Source organism: Urocitellus parryii, chromosome 8 (genome assembly GCF_045843805.1).
Source record: "Urocitellus parryii isolate mUroPar1 chromosome 8, mUroPar1.hap1, whole genome shotgun sequence".
Taxonomy (NCBI): domain Eukaryota; kingdom Metazoa; phylum Chordata; class Mammalia; order Rodentia; family Sciuridae; genus Urocitellus; species Urocitellus parryii.
In genome coordinates this window covers 141,390,444-141,412,956 of record NC_135538.1, presented here as the reverse complement: position 1 = coordinate 141,412,956, position 22,513 = coordinate 141,390,444, and the positions used below count along the sequence as shown (strand labels likewise).

At 39.8% G+C, this 22,513-nt stretch overlaps 1 protein-coding gene across 1 annotated transcript in view; it reads left to right on the top strand.

Moving 5' to 3' along the window:
• Positions 1-21,739, top strand: part of Elovl2 (ELOVL fatty acid elongase 2) — a 50,321-nt gene extending 28,582 nt beyond the window's left edge. The window contains exons 2-8 of the mRNA XM_026384628.2: positions 5,958-6,021; positions 9,886-10,073; positions 12,907-12,984; positions 16,508-16,679; positions 18,845-18,969; positions 19,429-19,563; positions 21,108-21,739. Of these exons, the coding sequence (XP_026240413.2) occupies positions 5,958-6,021; positions 9,886-10,073; positions 12,907-12,984; positions 16,508-16,679; positions 18,845-18,969; positions 19,429-19,563; positions 21,108-21,233 (888 nt within the window). The 3' untranslated portion in view covers positions 21,234-21,739. The remainder of the gene's footprint in view (positions 1-5,957; positions 6,022-9,885; positions 10,074-12,906; positions 12,985-16,507; positions 16,680-18,844; positions 18,970-19,428; positions 19,564-21,107) is intronic.
• The last annotated feature ends 774 nt before the right edge of the window (positions 21,740-22,513 follow it).

The window sequence follows — 22,513 nt, the reverse complement described above, 5'->3', positions numbered from 1 at the left end:
AGAAATTAAGAAAACATGGGTCCTGTTGGCTCTGAGGGTAAACCTAGCATTGTGAGTGCTTAGAGTCATTCAAAATACATTAGAAACCAAATTGACATATATGAGAATGTTAATAAGGTACCCAAAGTAATATGAAAAAAGGAGCAGATGAGTATTGTGAATGTTTAGAAGAAGAAAGTTTCATCAATTCATTCAATAAATATTAAATACCCTTTGTGGTTAGTCATTGTTCTCCGGGATTTTGGTGGAGGACCCAGGCAGTAAACAAAACAGCCAGTGATAAGTTTGGTAATGACAAGGGCTAGGAAGAAAAAGTAGAGCAGGTCAAGAGATGGTCAGTGATTCTACAGCACAGGTCCAGACCCCACAAGCAGGTGCCATCTTCCTCCTTGGAACTGGACCCATGAGAGATGACCAGGGAGATGTGTAAGGAGCTGTCATTTGACTAGACCCTAAATGAGATGAAGAGCCACGTGGGAGGGCAGAACATAATAAACAAAACTGCAGTCATCATTTCTGGCCTTTGTAAAGTCTGTTTATCCCCTAATTGAAATTGTCCTGCCGACTCAGTTACCCAGGAATATTGCCAGACACTGCAGCCCAAGGAAGGAAGGTGAGCCCTGCTGGCTGTCCCATCTCCTGACATGCTGTCATTTAGCCCTGCTTAGAGACTTCCTCTGACACCCAGGCTCTGGAACCTCTCCATCTAAAGGCATGAGAACCCTGAAGGAGGGTGCTGCGCTTTAGTTCAAGCCTGATGTGGCCACAGTGCTCTTGAGCCTGCAGCTCAACATCTGTAAGTCAGGAAAGATTCCCAGCTTTTAAGGCTGTTGTGAAACCATGGATGGTGTACCTCAAATGCCCAGCACATAATAAGTGTTTGATAAAATAGTAGCCAGTATTACTCGCCATATGGTTCACTCATTTGTATTTTAAGATGTGATAACCAAATGTTAAGTGTTCCTCTGATTTTTCAGGACTTAATTTAGACCAAGATTTCAGTTTTGGAAATCATTCTGTAAGACACACAACAATTTAGAGTAGTTGTACCCCCACCCATTGCCTACCCTCAACCTAACTTCATTCATTGCTCTCTCCAGAGAACACTAGTGGGAAGGTGGGGATATGGAGTGAGTAGGTCCCCGAAAGGCAGTTCAGAGTGTCAGTGTAACATGTGCATAATATACACTGTCAGGTCATCTGCATGGCAGCCAAAGAATTGGATGTGTTTGTGTCTGTTCACTTATCAATCGTCTGAGCCTTTTAGTTTCAGTCACAAATGTGAACACATATAGTTTCTTCAGATACTTGAGGGACTGGCTGGGAACAGTCTGCCAAAAGAGGTCTCAACTTTTGACAACCATCCTGAGCCCTTTTACAATATAAAAGCCTCATTATGTTTGGCTCATAGTGTGACTGTACTCTAAACTGCCTCCCTTGTCCCTGAGAGGAGCCACATCTTCTCCTCTGTCTATACAACTCAGCCTTGACCCTAAGCCATGACCTGGGAAACTATTAGGGAGTGACAGATTAATCCTAATATGCTCCATTCCTCAGCTGGCTGTCCCAACTCCTAATGTGCTGTCATCGAGCACTTCAGACTTAGTTCACTATGAAACACAAGGAAGAAAGGATTTGGATCCATGTCTCCTTTTACATGTAAGAGTCTGTTTTGTGATCTTGATGCTTTTGCTAATTTTAAAAAGCACTGAGTTTGTGCTGAGGAATTGCTATTCTGGTTGTCTTCAAAATGTATAAAACTATCAACAAAACCGAACAAACACTGAGCTCTTGAATCACTGGTTTTTTATATACAACACAATGTCATGGTAGACAGATGCTAAAGACAAAGAATGGAGAGAGAAGAAAGGAAGGAAAGGAGATGGAAGAGGGGAAGGTAACAAAGGAAGTGAAGGAAGAGAGGAAGGAAAGACAGCTCAATCTGGGGTCCTTTAGAGATCAGAAGCGGCACAGCAGGGTTTTGTAGTGGGGTTTGTTTTAGCCTTTCCTCCTGCCTTGGCTTCCGTGAAATGGCCCTTGATCCTGGTGGTTAAATTCTGACTGCAGGGCGGCCTTTTCTGAAGAAAAGGTGGGCTGTTGTGGTGTTCTGGGTGACCCCAAGCTCCACGCCTTCAGTTCACAGACATGAAGTGGCCTTGCATTGAAGACTTGGGGTAATGTTGACCCGGCTGATACAGTTAGGGTGGGAGTTTCATTGAGCATCATGGTGTCAACAAGTAAAATGTGACCTTCCTGGCTTTCCCGTCTACCACATATCCAGAAAAGGTGATGGCTGACACAGGAGTGTGTGTGTGTGTGGGGGGGGGAAGTTACCCATTTAGTTGCCAGGAAGACTGTCCCACCTCCAAGCAGTCTTCTGCTAGCAGAAGGAACAGGCATAGGATATCAGCCAGGTGTTAAGCAGTGCTGCTTCCTGGGGTAGGGATGAGATGGCATAAGAGGTAGTAGTGGTGGTGCTGGCAGAGACAGGCAGTCGTGAGTTAGGGTAGCACCTGTGTTAGGGTGCTCTGCGTTATGGCTCTTCAGTGAGATCCATTTCGATTGCTTTTGATTTTCTCTAAATTCTACTTTCCATGTGGAATCACTTATCTTTAGTGAAGACATCTTTAACATGCTATATAGTGCAGTTCTGCTGGCTACCAATTCTCACTTAAGCATATGTGCAGATGTCCTTAACTCTTATTTTTGAAGGATATTCTGGTTTCTTCCTTTGCAGTCCTTAAGCAACCACTGATCTGCTTTTTGTCACTATAAATTATATTTTCTAGAATTTTATAAAAATGGAAATATGTAGTATATATTCTTTAATCTAGCTTGCTTCATGCAGCATAATAATTTTATGCTCTACCTGTCTCATTATATGACAGTTCCCAACTTACCACCTGTTGGTGGACATTCCGGGTTTCTATTTTTAGCTATTACAGAGCTGCTATATTTTAATACCAGTCTATGCATGGAAATATTCTCTTTTTTCTCTTGGGTGGATACCCAGAAGTGGGGTGCTAGATCATACAGTGGGTGTATGTTTGTTTTTACTGCCAAACTGTTTTGAAAGTGATTGTTCTATTTTACATTCCCACCCACTGTAAGAAGTCATCAGGGACACATCCTCCTTGCTTCCATCCTTTCTGTTCCTTAGCTATCTATTGCACACAACCACAAACATGGAACATGGACTTTTTTGTTGGGGCAAGGAGTTTTAGAAGTGTGTTCGGGTTAGTTGGTAGAGTGTCCTGAGGCCTTGGGATCTTGAGACAGTCTGGAGAGGAGACATTGTGCCCATGGGTAAATGTGTTTCCTTGGGCAAAATAACTTTTTTTCCTGTGTGATGGGGTATATCAAAGGATGACTAGAGAAGAGTCCTCAAAAGTGTAGAGCTCGGGACAGCACTTGTCTTGCTCAGTTCTGAAGGCAGGACGGTTCCCCTACCTTCTAATCTATCTTGTTTCTAACTATCTTTAAAAACCTATCTCACTCTTCACTCCTATATCTTTCACCCTGACAGTTGGACTCTCCCTCAATTTCTTGCTATTCACCTTTCTATATGCCTCACCTTCCCAATTATCTGTATGCTTTTGTGCCAACCACTTCTATGTCTTCAACTATCTGACAGACATATAAATTCATTAAAAATGTTGAATGAAGCAGAGTATGAAGTTGGTTTTTCTCTGTTCCTGGATTATCATGCTAATCTTGAGTTGCCCGGCATGCTTTTCCATTTGCACAGGTAGAACTTGCACATGTACGTTGTTATTTTCCTGTCCAAGCTCTACTGCATCATTCTTGGCTGTGTTTGTCTTCAGTTAACTAACACCACAAAATTCTGTGTACTTTGTTTATATTTTACTCACCCAGTGTAACCTCCTTACTCGCTATGTGAAATGACCCAGAAATCCAGAGGCAATTTTTACTAGGCTTCTGATTTTCCTGCATTGGCTGTATTTGTTTTCCAGGTTACTAGAAAACCTGGCGATGAACATTTACCAAGTGAGTGGTGCCCGGTGTGCTTGTCCACACACCTGTCTCTCCCTGGTGTGCTCTTTCTTTCCTCCATCTAGACGATGGAAGAATATTTCAAAATTCAGCAACAGCTTTATCTCTTCCCGGAAGCTTTCTCTTTGGCGGAGATCTAAATTAAAGTACTTTTCTGTCTTCTTATAGTACATCTCTGTAAATCTCTCATAATATTTAAGTACTGGCACTGAGATTTTCAATTTACTTGCTGGTTAGTCTTTCTAGACTGAAAACTGGAAAGACAGGAACCGTGTCTCATTTGACTTTGTGCTTTAGCATCTAACATAGTACTGGCTTGTGGCAATGCCCAAATAACTGGTTAATAAATGAATACATAAGTGAATGAAAGAATGCCCTTTATATTCATCTTTTTGCATTTTCTGCTTTTCTTCATATCTTTACTTCTTTTGTTTCTACTCTTTCACTTTGAATAAGTTTCTGCAAGTTTATAGAGTGAGTTTTGTGGCCTTTTAATTAGTTTTACTAGCTCTACAAATTTTGGAAAATGGATTTTGAACCTTAGCAAACAAACTAAAATGTTAAATATTTGTTCACAGACATGGCAGTGGAAGATTTCATTGGTATCTGCTGCATGGGCAGGTACATCCTTTAGGTTCTTAACCTTCTCTGTTGAGAATCATGGGCCTCTGGACAGATCTGCCCATTCCAGCAACCACACAGATCCTGTGCTGTCACACTGATAAGTTAGGTAACTGACCTTTCTCAAGTCAGGAGGGCTCCCTACATGGAAGCCAAAGTTTAAAGTATTGTCGAGAAACTTCCAGGCTTGATTTAGCCAAAATAATTTTTATAAAGATGTTATGAAATAAGGAAAACAAAGTCATTAATGCCTTGGTCAGCAGTAGTAGGTGCTAGTAAATGTAGTCCCATCCTCCCTCCCAGGCTTCCTGAAGTTCCCAGAGATCTAAATTCCCTTGAAATTTCTCTCAGATCAAAGACACGAATCCAGAACAGGTCCAAGTGGCTAATGCCAGTTGCACTTGGGCAGATCCTCTTTTCAGGTGCCACCAGAAGATTTCTTCCTCCTCTCTGGCACTTATGCTTTGGTGTCTTGACTGCACTCCAGCTATTAAATCTAGAGCTTGCTCTGTGTGAACTTCCTGAGGCTGCCCCATTTAACCCACAGCCAGCCAGGGACCAGTCTGCTGGCCCGAGTCCTCGTTAGCCATCCTCTTCTGGAAACACTGGCTTGTGCTCTTTTCTTCCCTTTGCTTAAGGAGGAGTGTTAGACCTACAGTGTGTAGAGGGTCAGGGACAGTGTAACAGCAGAAGTGCATGGATCAGAGGTAGATCAAATTGACAGTGGCCAACTTAAGATGCTTAGCAATATTCATCCCCAGCCAAGAACAGTTAAGATGACAGTAATTAATCTGGTGCACCCAAGTGACATTCTTTACCATAACATTAAGTAGTTGCTTAAAAAAAAAAAAAAAACAAAAAAAAACTTTGAAACAAGGTTAAAAAAGATTAGCTGTAGTACACAATTTCCTTACTTCAAAAAGTCCTCTTTAAAACTTAGATTTGGCCTCATGAAATATAATGCAGCTTAATTTCCATTTAAAAAATGCATTTATATTCTTCATAAGACTTTCCCTGTTGCTTACACATAGCTCCTCAGTTGCATCAGTGGTAGTTGCTTGTGGAACAGTTGCATTCCAGAAGTAAAAGGCATTGAGTTTAAATGCAACAAGTCTGTTTTCCAGGAAATGAGAAATGAAAGAGATTGTTTCCTTCCAAGTCTCTGCAAGCTTGTGAAAGGTGAGGCTGCATTTCCTGTTTAAGTCTTTGCAGTCAACACTCCTTGAAGCTGGGCCCTTGGAGACTGTAACTGTGTTGGGGCAGTAGCATTTTGAGAGTTGAAAAATGAATAACCTTAAATAATGTTTTCTTTCTCTCTTTAGGAGCATCTAAAGGCCTTCGATGATGAAATCAATGCTTTTTTGGATTATATGTTTGGGCCTCGAGGTGAGTGAGCTCTTGAGAGCAGGAAAAATGCCATTTAATTATAGAAAAGGATTATGTTGTCTCTGGTGTCTTGAAAACAGTATAGCACCCTCACCTTTAATGTCCTCCGAGAACATCCCACAGGGCCCGTTTCTTCTCCTGTTCGACCTCACCTGGTACTGGAGTTCTGGGAGCAGGAAGCAGGAACACGGAGAACGACATGCGGTGTTTTCCTCCAGTGTCTCTGTAGCTTTTCCTCTTCCCTCTCCATTCTTCACTGCCCGGTCATCTGTAGAATTCCTGCCTTTAAGCACGGGTGAACTTCTCTGCCCCGGTCTTTGGAATGAGCTTGGAAGTCTCAATCATTCCTCCATCACCAGCAATTTAGACTGTCATAGCTCCTAACAGTCTCTCTCCTTGGAATCATTCATGAAGAAGCATCAGCTGGGATAATATTCTAAAGATCCAAATCCCTACTGTGTTGTATCTTACAGTTCATCAGTGTCTTTCTAGTACCCATGTGGTTGGACCAAACTTCTCGTCATGGACAACAGACCCTTGAATGATGTAGCCCCAGCTGCTGGGCCAGCTCAGTGCCAGTCTTCCTTACTCAGCTTTGACCCAGGCACTGGAAACATCTTTTAATTCCTCAGATACTTACAGTTCCTTTATGTGCTGTTCCTTGAGCATGGACCTCCTCCCTTCTATTCCCGTTCCACTTCCCAGTCAGGTTTGCTCCTTCTCACACTTGAGATAGATACCAGTGCCCTTTACTCGAGGCTCTTTCCTCTGTGGCGGCTTCTTGCCAAGCTTCCTTCTCGGCACACCCACTGTTAACCCACAGCAGGTGTGCCATGCTGTGGGGTAACATTCGGAAAGGAGGGCTGCGTTTCTGCAGGGCTTATCACAGTTCTGGGAATGTAATAGCACTAGATATTTTGCAAATGAATGAATTCTAGACAAAATGTTTTGTTCCACTTGAGCCTTGCTGGTTCACAAACCTGTAGAAAATCTATTGTTCTCTCAAGTTATTTCCTCAACTCTGTTAGGTGGAAAAGGAAGGAAAACTTCCTTTTTCCCCCCCTTTATCCCCCTTAGATATTGTTTTGATCCCTCTCAACCCCCAGTTCTATACAGGCTTTGTAAACTGTTCCACGTTAATGTGATGATTTATATAGTTGTAATGATACTCTGTTGGAGTAGTGGCTCACGCATGAAATCCCAGTGACTTGGGAGGCTTAGGCAGAAAGATCACAAGTTAGAGGACAGCCTCAATAACTTAGCAAAACCTGTCTCAAAATAGAAAATAAAAAAGGCTGGGGATGTAGCTTAATGGTAAAGCAGCCCTGGGTTCAATCCCCAGTGTGAAAAAAAAAAAATTATACGTGTGTGTCATGGATTGTTTTTTTTTTTTTTTAAAAAAAAACTTTTTCCATATTCTCTCCTCTTGGTGATCCCGTGGGTAACCAGGACAAAGGATCTGTCTACGTACCTACTTTCATGTATTCCATACCTTGCAGGTCTAGTGGGTGTAAAGGAGGTCAGGGTAGAGGGTGCAACCTCTTGCCTAGGCCTGCAGGATACTGGGAGGAACTATGAATTAGGTGACTTAGGTGACTGGCTTTCTACTGGGCACATCCACTGGAGTTAAAAACGTCTCTGAGCCAAGTTCACACTGAACTTTGCTATCAGTAAGATCAGCATGATGTGGAGTTACGTGGATATGAGTTCTGTGGAGGAAAGGACTGCATTTGTTTTCTCAGCTGTGACAGTTTGTAATGGAAGCTCTCCTCTGTAGCAAGGAGATTGTACCATTGACAACTGAATCACACATCCTCCTCAGTGACAGGGTGCTCAGTATCTCAGTGTCAAGAATCCTTTTTCCTTCCTCAAATGGCCCTAGCTTAAATTGCCTGGCATGAAACCTATTAAGCTTCTAGGTGTCCCGTCTTCTGATTATGGACACGTGGTATCAGTACCTGACACAGATGTAGAGCTAATGTTCTCAAGAAACATTACATTTGTTCCCATGTTTTTATTGGAGCATTATGACCATTCTTAAGAACTGTAGCAAAAATTTTTAGATACAACATTTTTAATAAGACCTGCTCACTGTCTCCTAGTACATATACTAGAGTTGGAAAGGTAACAGCTTTCCAATTATTACAGATGTGCTAGCTTTAAGTACTAAATTAGATGTGCTCTTTTCCTAGAGCTGCTATAACAAAGTACTGCAAACTAGAAGGTTAAAATAATAAATTTATTCTGTTTTAGAAGCCAGCAGTCTGCAATTGAGGTGTTGGCAGAGCCTCTCCCCACCTGAGGTGATAGGGAAGAATCTCTTCTGTGCTTCTCTACAAGTTTCTGGTGGTTGTTGTCAATCCCTGGGGTTCCATGGCTTGTTGATGCATCATTAGCCTCTGCCTCCACATGATTTTCTCTTCTGTGTCCCTGTATCCAAACCTCCCCCCTTTAGAGGACACCACTCATCCTAACTCAGTTACATTTACAAAGACCTGTTTCCAAATTAGGTGACATTCAGATACCAGGAATTAGGGCTTTGTCATATCTTTTGGTGGATACACCACCATATAGAGATAGTATGTTACTTTTCCTCAAAAGCAAACTGGGAATAATATCACCTATATAATAGGATTGCTTTGAGAATAAACTAATGCAGGCTTCGGAACAGAATAAATGCTCAGTAACAGTTATAGCCATAATAAAATCTTATTATGTAAATGAGGAGCTGTAGTTATGAAAGAGTAGGAAAAAGCTCCCTTCAGAAGGCAGGGCCTTTTATCTGGGCAAGAAAGGATGACTTTTTTAAAAAAGTTTTTTTAGTTGGATACATTTTTACGTGGGTGCTGAGGATCGAACCCAGTGCCTCAAGCATGCAAGGCAAGTGCTCTACCACTGAGCTATAGCCCCAGCCCACATTTACACAGAAATGAACACCAGGAAGTGGCACATAGAACAGGCTTTGGTTATTAAGAGGGAGGTGGGTGAGAGTTATCTTTATTGCCAGTGGGAAAAGCGTACAGAGTAAGTAATGGCACCGGTCTCAAGGCACTTTTTCCAAAAAAGGGTGCCTTCTTTAGGACAGGTGGTCTAACTAAAGGTTGGTAGATAGAGTGGGAAGAGGGACTGAGACTAGGGGAGTTCATCAAGGAAAGGGCTTTGCCTATTGGCAAAACCAGCTCCTTAAACTGTTTATGGAGAATAAAAACAGTATGCCATTTTTATAATTCTAGGTCTTTAAACAAAAAGAGCAAGTCATTGTGTCTACAATTGTTAACAGTTCTATGATGAAGCTATCACATGGGCTTTTTTCAGGTTTTTAAAGATTCAGGGCACATGATGTACTCAGGCTCTCACCTCCCTGCTGTTCATTCTTCCTTTGTTATCTTTGGCTGTATTATAATCCCACTCCTGGTTTATTGTATAAATGATTCTAGGCAATGTGGTTTTTAGAAATTACAATAAAAATGTGCCTTCTGACTATCTAGATTTTCCCTATGGGGGAGGTTGTGGATGTGTAATCACAGCCCTTGTTTTACTTAATAATGGCCCCACTGTACAAGATTGGTAGATTCAAATTTGCCAGAATCACTAAAAATAATCCATGCTGAGGTTGCTAAAACCTAAGAATAAATCTATCCATGAAATTGTAAAGGAAAAAAGTTTTGACTATGGTATGTGGTGGTAAGTGCTTAGTGAAAATGAAAAAAGGCATTAAATTTGTGTATCGTAAAAAACAGTACATGGCGTTCATGGGTGATCTTGGATCGTACCCCTCAACGGAAAAATGGGGGAAATGCTGTATAAAAAAATGTATTGCTAACCAAAACCTCGTTCCTCGGGATTCTGTGTGCTTCTTTTCAGATTCCCGAGTCAGAGGGTGGTTCATGTTGGACTCTTACCTGCCTACCTTTGTTCTTACTGTCATATATTTGCTTTCAATATGGCTGGGTAACAAATACATGAAGAACAGACCTGCTTTTTCTCTCAGGGGAATCCTCACCTTGTATAATCTTGGAATCACACTTCTCTCCGCCTACATGTTAATAGAGGTAAGCATCTCTGGCCAAAGCTGGAGGCCCAGTCAATTTAGGAAGCAGTCACATCTGGCCTACCAGAATGCTCCACAGTTGCTGTCATTACTGTTAAGATCTCAAGAACTTGTTCCAGCATTTGACATGGTTCCTTCCCAAAGTTCTGGAAGTCTTTGTTTCTAACTTGAACTTTTCTTATTCCATTTTAGGCCTATTCTTTAATCCTTAGTCTAATTGCAATTTGGGATCATTTAAATTTGAATGGGCCTTTAAAGATCATGTGTTTTTTTAACCTAAGTATTTTTTTTAGATGTCAAATTCAGTTTCACTGAAATGCAAATATACATGCATATAAATGTTATGTGTACACATATACATGCATACACCTACCCTTAAAGAATGCAACCACATCTTTGTCAGTTGTCCCTCAAGACTGACTTCTGGAGGGCCAAGCTGCAGCACGCACCAGACCCAAGTTATACATGACTGATAATGACCAAAACTTCCTGCTGTGTTTGAATTAAATCCTTGCCTTAAAATAGAGGTTTTCTCATCTGGAGTTTATTCTGTGTCTTATTCTAATATGCGGAATTAAACTCAAGTGTAATTTGAGGAACATTCTCCCATTCCTTACCCTTTTTCGAGAGAGGGTCTGGCAATCAAGTCTTCCTGCCTCACCTCAGCCTCCCAAGTCCCTGGGATTACAGATGCACTTCACCACACCAGACTTCTAATATGTGCCATTCTAATAATGTATAATAGCCATTATCTTGAGTGGAATGAATCTCTAATGAAATTTTAGGGATCAGGAAAGCCATGCTGACAACTCTAAAATCCTAATTTTACCTGGTACTGAAAAAAGTTTTTATTTTGGATTCTTTACAAGATGAATTTTAGTACACTAGGTAAGTTTGCATGGTAGTGATTTATGGTTTAGTTTCTCTGTGTAGCAAAGAAAGACTGTCCCTTAGACAAGGTAAAGGCAAGTTGCTAGATTTGTAAAAGCAAACTGAACTGAACTGAACTTGGATTAGAGCAGTGGATGAACTCTAGGGATGTTCTGGAGTGATTTAGTTTATACCTGCCAAGGCTAACCCTATTTGACAGACTTGTTTCATTTTCTTCAACATAGCCGTCCTGCCTCACACTGGATCATTCTGTGGCTTGGCTGCTTATTCTGCTATGAAGGTAGCTCTGACAGGTGACACATGGATGGGATCAGCCTGACTAAATCTGGTTAAAGCAGTCTGTCATAGAGAACGTGCCCTGGCTTGCTCCATGACTTTTTTTTTTAGCATGGAGAATAGCGATTAGAACTCTATGCTACAAAACTGCAGCCTAACCATAAATTTTTAAGTCAATTATTGTACACAAAGTTAAACAGCTTTCTTAGTTTGAAAAAAATGCACCAATGTGAAATTGGCATATCCTCTAAAGTAGTCCCTAGATCTGTCTGGCTTGTCACTGTTCCCAGGTAAGAACAGGAGCTTACAGCTCTGGGATTTGTTGAGCTCTATTACCAATCAAGTCATTTCCCCATCAGGAAAATCCAAGTCTTGCTTCTTTCACTGGATTTGTTTGTCCTGATAATCTTTAATTATGGTAACTGAAAGGTGTTTTCTTAAAGGGAAAGAGAATCATCAGAACAGTGAAAAAAAGACAAAGGTTCTGAAACCTTCTAAATGTTAGTAGTCCATCTCTTTTTAAGGTTTAGTGTTTTAACAGATCTATACCTTTACAATCTCTAGGACAGCAGGAAATATTGGGCCTTTTGTCTGTTATACTTTGTGGAATCAGAGCCAAATGTTCCAGAATCTTGCATTTTTACAGGGAGATTTTTTTTTTTAAGAGAGAGAATTTTTAATATTTATTTTTTAGTTCTCGGTGGACACAACTTCTTTGTTTGTATGTGGTGCTGAGGATCGAACCCGGGCCGCACGCATGCCAGGCGAGCGCGCTACCGCTTGAGCCACATCCCCAGCCCCTACAGGGAGAGAATTTAACATTTTCTTACCAGGTTGAGAAAGAACAGTGATTTAGGAAGTTTGATCTTTAGTCAAATGGTTCTCCCACCTCTAGCCGTGTAACTCTGAACAGACCATTCATCCATCAAGTACTGTAACAAGGTATCTGGCAAAGACTCTAGACACAGAGGAGCTGGAAGTAGCATAGGTTTTGCAGAGCTCTGTTTGTGGTTTTTGTTTGTTTTGCTTTAAGAGTAAGAAGATTTTAACTAATCATGAAACTTACCAAGTAGCATAAATACGGTGAAGAAAATGGTTGATCTTTAAAATGACAATAGGTATATATTTCATGAAATTATACAAACAACACATTAAATTTTAGTGGTTTCCTTACACTTTGGGTGGGGGGCAGTACTCAGAATTGAACTCGGGGGCACTTGACTACTGAGCCACATCCCCAGCCCTATTTTGTATTTTATGTAGAGAAGGGTCTCACTGAGTGGCTTAGCACCTTACTTTTGCTGAGGCTGGCTTTGAACTCATGATCCTTCTGAGTCACTGTAACTATAGGCATGTGCCCGGCTTTCCTTACTCAATTTTTATTCAATTAATTCTACATCTTAGTTGTTGAAATAGATGATTACACAAAATTTTGTAAAGAAAACCACTGGTTTCAGTTTAACCTCAAGAATTAAATCCCTTGATAATGTTTAAGGATAGGGTTGGATTAAATACAAAATCTGGGACATTTGTACTCAAACCTTGAATGGTTGCCAATAATGTGTGTAATACACTCCATTATTGTCATGTATGTTAAAAAAAAGTGGGGGGGAATTGCTTCCAAATTCTTATGTTGAACCAACCCTCCTTTCTTGATTCCTTGACAGCTCATTCTCTCCAGTTGGGAAGGAGGCTACAACTTACAGTGTCAAGATCTCACCAGCGCTGGGGAAGGCGATATCAGGGTGAGCTGTTAGAAACAAGACAACCATCTGTTACCATTTCTCACTGAAAGGAGAGGAGGCTCTTCCTCCACATGTGAGGGTGGGCTGGGATGAGATAACGGGTTCCTGTTCCAGTAGAAATGTTTGGTAACAAAAATATCTTCTGAATGTTCATCTGAAGGATACTGGCTCAATAAACCATGGCACATCCACAGAATGGAACAAGGGCATCTATGTTACAGAATCATCTTGAGGTTGCTTTGCTGGCAGACCATGGTTATTGTATAGCACCTATAGTCAAGAGATTATGTGTATTTACTCATATTCTTGAAACAATGGCAGGATAAACCAAAAGCTATTCAAAATTGTTTGAGAGACAGAGGAATAGGGATGAAAGCTAGAGTCGGTTATATTTTGGAACCATTAACTGTTTTATGTAATTATAAAAAGAAAGTAAAGCATCTTCCCCCAAAAAATTTAGAAACAAATCAATGAGTATACCTTAAGTATACTTATTAAGTAAGGACATGGCCACTTAAAAGCTTTTGAGTGGATGTCCCTAATGAGATACCTTTAGAAGGATTTTTTGTTGCTATTACTATTCTGAGACTCTTACAGGGACATTTTAGGATAAAATATGTAAGTTATATAAGTAACTAATATTTGAAACAAAGAAAAGACATTTTTAAAAGTTAAACTAAAACCCAGTAACCATACAAATTAGAAATAATAAAATTATACTTCTTAAAAAATATTTGCTTTGTCTATGACAGCCCAGGGCAGTGAGCCATGCTTATCCAGAAGTGCTCTCAAAATATAATTTTCTACCCCAAGGAATGAGGGTTCTTAGAGCCAAGTGGCCAAATTCCAGTTTGGGGCAGAGAATGTATTTCAGGTAAACCCAGGACATCCAGTGACCCAAAGCAAAGAAACATTATAAGCATCATGACATGAAGGGGCCACCTTAAAGGAATGCCCACTGGCGATGGGACACTATATAAAAGAACATTGACTGGGATGGACTGAAACATACTAAATGTATTTTTAAAATTGGAGTTTAAAAAAAATCTTATGAAAGTTGCCAGACCATCATTTTGCATTTTATATCCAAGTTTCCAAAGAGATGAAAAGGGTAAATCTTTGTTGTAGGAAAAAAAAAAAAAAGCACCAAATAACAGAAAAATTGCCGTTTTGTAGCTCCTACATACCCGAGCTCACTGCCCCTCTGAACATCACTGGAGCAGCGGGGAAGTGAACTTGAAACAACAGAAATCCTACCTGGCAGACCTGCATGTTGATAAATAATGGTCTACACCCCAGCCCCTGCCAAAGAAAGTGGTAGGAATTAGAATCGAGAAAATGAGAGTCATACTGAAAATTCTTGAAATTCAGTGATGAGTAGCTAGTTTTCATTATTTGGTATATTTACAAAAAAATAATTAAAAATCTAATTGCAAGTTAGAGATATGGCAGAGATGGTTAGAGAAAATAAACATCCAAGTCCAAAATATGAGGAGTTCTGTATAACTGATGGGAGTTTTAAGAAAAAGATATGGGGAGTGGGGATAAAAGGAAGGAACAAGATGAGTAACTTTAAGACCATATCAATAAAATTTCAGTGTGGACCTTGTTTGGATCCTGATTTAAATAAGAAAGGCTATTAGAAGATATTTAGAAGTAAATTGTATGGATAAGATAATGACTCATGGTTTGTTAAAATAAAAGTTCATTAGGAATATTTATAGATAAAATGATGTCTTGAAATTGCTTATAATGATCTACCGCACCCCACAAAAATGCTTTAGGAATTGAGAAAACTAAAATTGGAGTCATATTGAAAATTCTCAAAGTTTAAGGATGGACACAGTTATTCTTCCTGTATTAGAGAATGTTTGAGATTTCTGTAATAAAAGACTTTGAGGGTTATCAATAAAAGATGATATGTTTTAAAGTAAGATGTAGGTTTCTCTATACCCATTTTATTTCTAATGTATTATTACAGGCTAGTGCATATTGGGAAAAGAGTCTGCTCAAAGTTGCCATTCTAAATGTATTAATATTTCTGAAGGCTAATTGTTCCAGACATTAAGAAGAATGCCACTATCTCATGAATGTCTTGAGAAGTAGACAGTATAGCATGATAATCTAATTTCAAGATTCCTATTATCTAACCTCTTCAAAAATGTTTAAATCACCAAGCTCCTTTTGCGGAAGCTAGAGCAAAATAAGGGGAAAAAGTGGGGGGCCAAGGGGGGGTCAGATATTATAGGAAGATCAGTGGAGGAGGGACTGGAAAAGGGAGGAAATGCAGAATGAAGTGGATAAAATTAAGCAAGCATGTATGTCACAAGTGAATTCCCCATTTATCTATAAAGCACCAATTATAAGAGGGGCTGTAGCTCAGTGGTAGAGCACTTCTTGCCTTGCACGTGTGAGGCACTGGGGTTCGCTCCTCAGCACCACATAAAGATATTGTGTCCATCTACAACTAAAAATATTTTTAATAATAATAATAAATGCAAGACCAGTAGAGAAGGGGAATGGGGGTGGGGAGGGAAAGAGGAGGCACTGAGGACTGAAATGGACAAAATTCCATGCATGTATGTTGACATAAACTCAACAATTAGGAATAACTACAATGCATAAACAAACACATTAAAAACAAAAAACACCATGCTCTTAACTAAGTAATGAGGTATTTCTAGGTAGATAAGACTATGTAAAGGGCATTGGAAGGAAAGCAAATTGGTAATCATGACCTATCAATGTTAGTAAGGACAAAGTACTTCTTGACTTTTAATCTCTTCCTCTCAGAGGCATAAATGATGTAGTCAGACTTTTTTTTAGGTAATATAATGTTTGAGAGAAACAGGTACATTAGAGCACAGAAGAATTATAATTTAGTATAACAAACAGTAATGACCTGTTGAGAGCTACATACTGCACAAGTCTGAATGAGACCGTCTCTGCCTCTGAGTTATATGCAGTCCAACAGTAGGTTCACAACACTTGCTAGACTTTAATGGTGGTTGATTATAGAGATGTAGGCAAGTAATTTAAGACTATACATGAAGCCACTGGTTCCACCTAAGGAAAGGAAAGGAAAAGATTGGGCACGTTCCAGAGGAGGTGGTGGCATTGAAGGAGTATTAATAAAGGATGACTAAAACATGACTGACCTGGAGGTAGGACAGGAGTGTTGGATGCAGGAAGAAGAGTCCTTGGCACTCGAGTAGGAGAATGCAGATGACTTACATGGTACCAGACTACAGTGATGAGGAATCCACTTAGTTTTGTAGGTGCCGAGTGGTAGCTTGGACACATAGGTATTTTGGGAAGAAAATCCGACTTTCACTTGAGCAGGGTATACTGCCTAGAATGAGGAGAAACTGGAGGCAAAGACTCTGGACTAGCAGTAAGTAGTCTGAGAACAAGACACACGCTGGTAATGCACAGGTGGTGTATGGAAGGCAGGATGAGCGGTAGGGCTATGCAGGGACATTTTCACTTCTCACACCTTTCTCCCCTTTTTAAATTTTTATAGGTAGCCAAGGTGCTATGGTGGTACTACTTCTCCAAATTAGTAGAGTTCCTGGACACAATTTTCTTTGTTTTGCGAAAAAAGACAAATCAGATCACTTTCCTTCATGTCTACCATCATGCCTCCATGTTTAACATCTGGTGGTGTGTCTTGAACTGGATACCCTGTGGACAGAGTAAGTTCCCTGCTGGTTTCTGGTCTTATGCCATGGCTCTCACAGGCCACCCAATAGGGTGGGGAGTGGGGCTGTGGAAGCAGGTGCTCACTAGTGGCCTTTGAATTTCTATCCTTTGATGCTGGCAAAATCTGAATGTAATTTTAAGTTTTAAAAATATTTTCTTTCCCATACACCAGATGTCAGAAGGCAGAGACACACACCCAGCCAGAGCAGACCAACTCTGGTATAGGTTCTGTTTGGTTCCTGTGGAAAGTGGCACCTTCAAGAGTTACCACTTGGTTGTGATATAGAGTTATTTAGCTCTTAGGGCTTGTTTTTACATTCTGAAAAATTAAGATAACATCTTTGTGTGACCCACTAGAGCAATGACTTTCAATTTTGTTAACTGAGAACTGCAGTACAAAATATATTTTATTTCACAATCCAGCCCACTTATTCATATTATGTATTGTGTGTGAAACAAAAATTTCATTAAATATATACGGTGACTTTTTTTTCTTATTAAAATCAGGGATTAAACCCAGGAGCATTTAACCACTGAGCTATATCCCTATCCCTATTTTGAGAGAGGGTCTTGCTAAGTTATCAAGAATGGCTTTAAAAACTTGCAATCCTCCTGCCTCAGCCTCCCAAGTTGAGGGGCTTACAGGTGTGCACCTCACTTGGCCAACTGTGGCTCTTCCTGATATACTGTGGTATATACAATTTTTTATGAAACAAAAATTTCAGGTAACAGTATTTACTGTGGGTTTTTTTTTGTAAATTCTATTTCACTTGTCAAAATACAAAAAGCAGACAGTTCTCTCTGCACTGACTTCACAGTTCATTACTGCATCAGTCACAAACTGCAGTTTGAGAAGCACTGAGCTGGAAAGAACAGGAGTTTCTATTTTATAATGTGTTATCCCCCCAATTTGAAAATATCCTATGAAAAATCAGAACAGGTAAAATTTAAGAAAATTCTTTTGTTTTACAATTCAATGTCTTTGTGGAAATAGAAAACAATCCCAAGAAAATTTGGAGTGCAGATGTATGGAGCCACATCCTGGTATACCCACTGTGAGTTAAAAAATTTCATAAGTCAAAAACACAGTTAATACAACCAACCTATCAAACATCCCAACAGCAGCACAGCATCTGGCAGTGTGGGTTGTTCCTCCTGTGACCCCAGGGTTGCCTGAGAGCCGCAGCTCCCCAGCATCATGAGTATTACAGCACATACCACTAGCCCCCTGGCTAACACTCAGAATCCTAGTTGTGGTTTCTACTGACTGCATCACTTTCACACCATCATAGGGTTGAAGTAAAGCTATCAGGTCAGGGACCACTTTATATCACTGACTGAAGATGCAAATAAAAACTAGTGTCAGGAGGGAAACTGGTAGGGATGCAGTAGGCAGAAAGGAATGCTTTCCACACTCCTCCTAGACAGAATCTACTTTTTTACAAATTTGATACTTAAAGAAGACTATAATAACTATCAAAGGAGAATTTCGAAGGTTAGTATTTTTTATCAAGTTTCATTACAAATTAGTACCTAAATCTTAAATCATTGTGTAAAAAGTCCTATAAATAATGTGATAGTTTCCACTCAAGAGTATTATAAAAACCTTAAGCAATGATCATTCACTAATTGATAGAAATAAAAACTCAAGTAAATATCACTAACGTGTCTCCTGATACTCACACTATATCTGTGTTTTCTATGTAAATCCAAGTGTCATAACAGCTTGTGCACCCTGGACAAGCACTCTTTCCCTGAATGATAACCTGCTGCCCACAGGAGGCTTTTTCCCATCCAAGGTTTAGTCAAAGTAAAGATAGTTCTGGTTAAGAGGAACTCTGCCTCTAGCTCTAAGTTATCTGCCCCACCCCCACCCCCATTAGCTATTGTAATGACAAAGAGATAGTTAAAACTTTGCAAATAAGAACTGGGTGGCACTCTGGCTGAAAAAGTATCCCAGTTTACTTCAATCCAGAAGTTTCTGCCAAATCTTAGGGCAATAGCACAATAATTGGGAAATTTATCAGCATGAAGTTCATCATATGATTGTCCTTTACCTATTAATTTTTAGTTATTACGCACAGGAAGAATATCACTAGACAAAGGAGAATGAACAGTCTTATTTTATAAAATAGTAACTCATGCTATACTTTCCTAGGTTTCTTTGGACCAACACTGAACAGCTTTATCCACATTCTAATGTACTCCTATTATGGACTCTCTGTGTTTCCATCCATGCACAAGTACCTTTGGTGGAAGAAATACCTCACACAGGCTCAGCTGGTATGTCACTCCCAGCTCTCTCCATATGGCTCATGGAGGAGTAGGAAGTAGGAATCTGTCTTTTGGACATCAGAGGCCTCTCTACATGTGATGAGGATGCCTATTTTTCTCTAAGAGCCTTTAAGAATTATTTTGTGAATTAAAATGTTTGTATATATACAATTTATGATGAGAAGATCCTTGCTCTGAAATAGATGAATATTTTTTAAATTATAAGCTAAACATTTTTATTTAAATAACTTTAGCTGCTGCTTCTTCATAAGAAACTTATATTGGTAATTATATAACATTGCCATTACTAAGTTCAGATAGTTCCTGGATAGGATAGAGGGCTGCCTCAGCATTGTGCTTGTTTCATTCCTGAAAAATGTAGAGCATGACAGGAGTTGATCTGACTGAGGAGGTCCCTGGGCCCGGGGGAGCAGAACTCGCTCACTCTGGCCCTCTGTGCCCCTGCAGGTGCAGTTCCTGCTCACCATCACCCACACGCTGAGTGCCGTTGTGAAGCCCTGTGGCTTCCCCTTTGGTTGCCTCATCTTCCAGTCCTCCTATATGATGACACTAGTCGTCCTGTTCTTAAATTTTTATGTTCAGGTATGTGAAATAGAAATATTTGTAGCAAAACACAGCATATGTGCACTTTGCATTATATGTTTGTAATTTTACTGATTAAATATTAAGCAGATGCTTGTGGATGAATTTAGATGATGGGTTTGTAAATGAAAAAATAAAACTTGCATTCTGATTTCTCTCCCTATGGCCTCCTACTCAAAGAAGAACCACAGTTAATAGTCTAGGGGGTATTCTACTAAAACTCTATGTGCATTGCATTGAAAAACATTTATCAGAAATACCGAGTTATATTGTTTGCATCATGTATTTGCATTCTGAAAATTAATCAGGTGTGAGACAGATCTAGGAAACTTACATGAATGGAGAAAAATGGGACATTATTTTTTAATATATCATAGTGTTATAGATCATTTGGATAAAATTCCTTAAGGCCAATTAGTGTGGAAAGGTTACACTGGCTTTTTGTTTATTAAGTGTCATTTTCTTTTTAACAATTAGAGCTTCAAAATGCAATTTCAAAGTGACTGTTTTGCAAGAACCTATGAAAGCTATGACAGAGCATAGGCCTCAGTGGGTTGTAGATTTTAAATTGCACTCCTTTGTGGGCTGGGGAAATGGAATGCTTCCTTTTTAAAAAAAAAAAAAAGGCATATTTACATTCAAAACAGTACTTCAGAAATTGTGTTCATTTGCGGTTTCTTTTGAACAAGAAATGCTCTTATTTTTTAGTTTGGTGAACAAGAGAACTCATCATTGTTTTAAGCAAATAGAGTCCATCTGGAGGACTAAACCTTTGACATCTTTTTAGATTTTGTGTTTCTGAAATTGGACTGACTAGGCTTTGTCTCTTAAGAAATAATAGTCGACAGACCCAAACAAAGCCACACACACACACACACAGAGGAGTGTTAAAGGAAAGTGGGGAGTTTGAGGTGCTGGATATTAACCCTAGGCAGGAAGTAGAAGCCCAGCAGCGGTAGATAATGGCAATGGAAGCCTGAGCCCCACACGCTGGCTCAAATCAAATCTCAGTCCTGACGCTGAGTCTGTAAGTACAGTCTTGACTCTTAGTACTATTAGTAGTAAAAATGAGATGATAGTTATCATAGAAGGAAGGCTATGCCCAGCTGGGGTTATGCTCAGTGGGGAGGCCCGGATTCCAGCACCAAAAATGGAGGATACTCTGAAGCCAAATCAATCCAATAACCCAGTTGTTGGTCTTTTAGAATAAAATAGCACTTTTTCATTTGAGGTATCTTTTTAAAAAATTATATCCTTTCCAAGTAAGAAACTAATGCAGAAAAATTTCAGTGCTAATCCCTTAATGTGGAAATCCTGACCTAATATAAGATGAAGGGAACCTCTCATTAACATCACACATTTGTCTTGCTTTTACCCTGTTTTTAACGAGGGGCTTAAACATGGTCATATTTCAAACACGAATTCCTAGGAGAAAGTACAGTGCCCAAGAAATTCATGGACTGTTTTAACCATATGCAGCCTTAGAGATAAGGTCTTACTAAGGAATTTTTTTTCTTTCTCTCCTATATATACACACCCAACAGACATACCGAAAAAAGCCAATGAAAAAAGACATGCAAGAGCTGCCTGCAGGAAAAGAAGTCAGAAATGGTTTTTCCAAAGCCTGCTTCGCCGAAGTGAATGGAGTGATAAGCAAGAAAGCCCAATGACAGAGTGACAGGGAACGCATGCCTGGCATCAGCCCAACAAGTCCGCTTGTTTTAAAGCAAAGACTGAATTGAAAGTTGTATGTTTTAGCATAAACTAATTTCTTCTGAGTTTATAAAATCATTTGTACCAGAATGTATTAATATATTGCTACTAGGTTAATCCATTAATGCTTTGGTCAGCATCGAGGCGATGCTGGACCCTGAAACTTCAGAGCAGATGCCCCCTCCCTCCGTGCAGACTCACCCTTCCTAGGTGCACTCTGTAACGCCACACACACGTCCAAGGCCAGGAGGTGTGGGGCACTGTCATTCATGGCAAGTCTTCAAGTGGAGTGTTGTTCAGATTAAACTGTCAAACAAAACGTTGTATTGTAAATATCGACATGATCTAATATGCAGTAAGCAATAATCGTCAGTGCACAAAGGAATCAACCACAGAAAATATTAAAATGGGATCAGAAAGTGAAGACAAAAATCTAGTCAAACCTCTCAGGCCAGAGCCTTGTTTATCAAACTGTCACAACCACTTCTGATTCTAAATTAGTAATCTGGCAATGAAATTTGTTAATCTTTTGTTTAATCTTAAACTAATCTTAAAATTATTTTGAAAAATTTCTGCGAAATCCTCATTTCTCAGGGGCTTTGGATACAGGAGTCTCCCTGTTTTAATTTGGTTTCCTTAACAATTTAAATATTCATGTCCATCTCCCTTGTTAGCTAGCCTAGGTTAGTAAAGGTCTGAGCTCCAGACTAAAGCTGTCTCCCAAACTGGCTGCTTGTTTCTTTGTGAAGAAGGACTGCAGTCCAGCCCACTCTTTTCCTACAATGTCTGTGCCACCGGAACACTTACCATCAGAATTCACAGAGAAATGGGGGTAAGTCAGACTTGTCTGTTTTTTGTGAGCCTATTCATGAATATTATTCCAAATCCTTGCTATCAATCTTTGTAGGTTATTTAAGTATTTGAAAATAGACAGAAAACACTGTCATAGTTTGGAAAGGCTCTGGCTCTGAGCCACAGGCTGGTGATGAGCACAGTGACAGTGCCAGTTTGGCAAACTCGACACATCCTTTCCCAGCTCAGCACTGATCTCTGAGAACAAGCACAAAGGCCAAGGCAGCACTGAACATTCCCTTTCTCCCTCAGTGCCGGGCTGTTAATCACTATTAACTGTACCAAGAATGAAAACAAAGGATTAATTTATCTTCTTTCCCATCTCAGTTTTTTTTAAGATAAAAGTTTTTAGGTCATAACATTAATATTAGGTACACGGGCACTG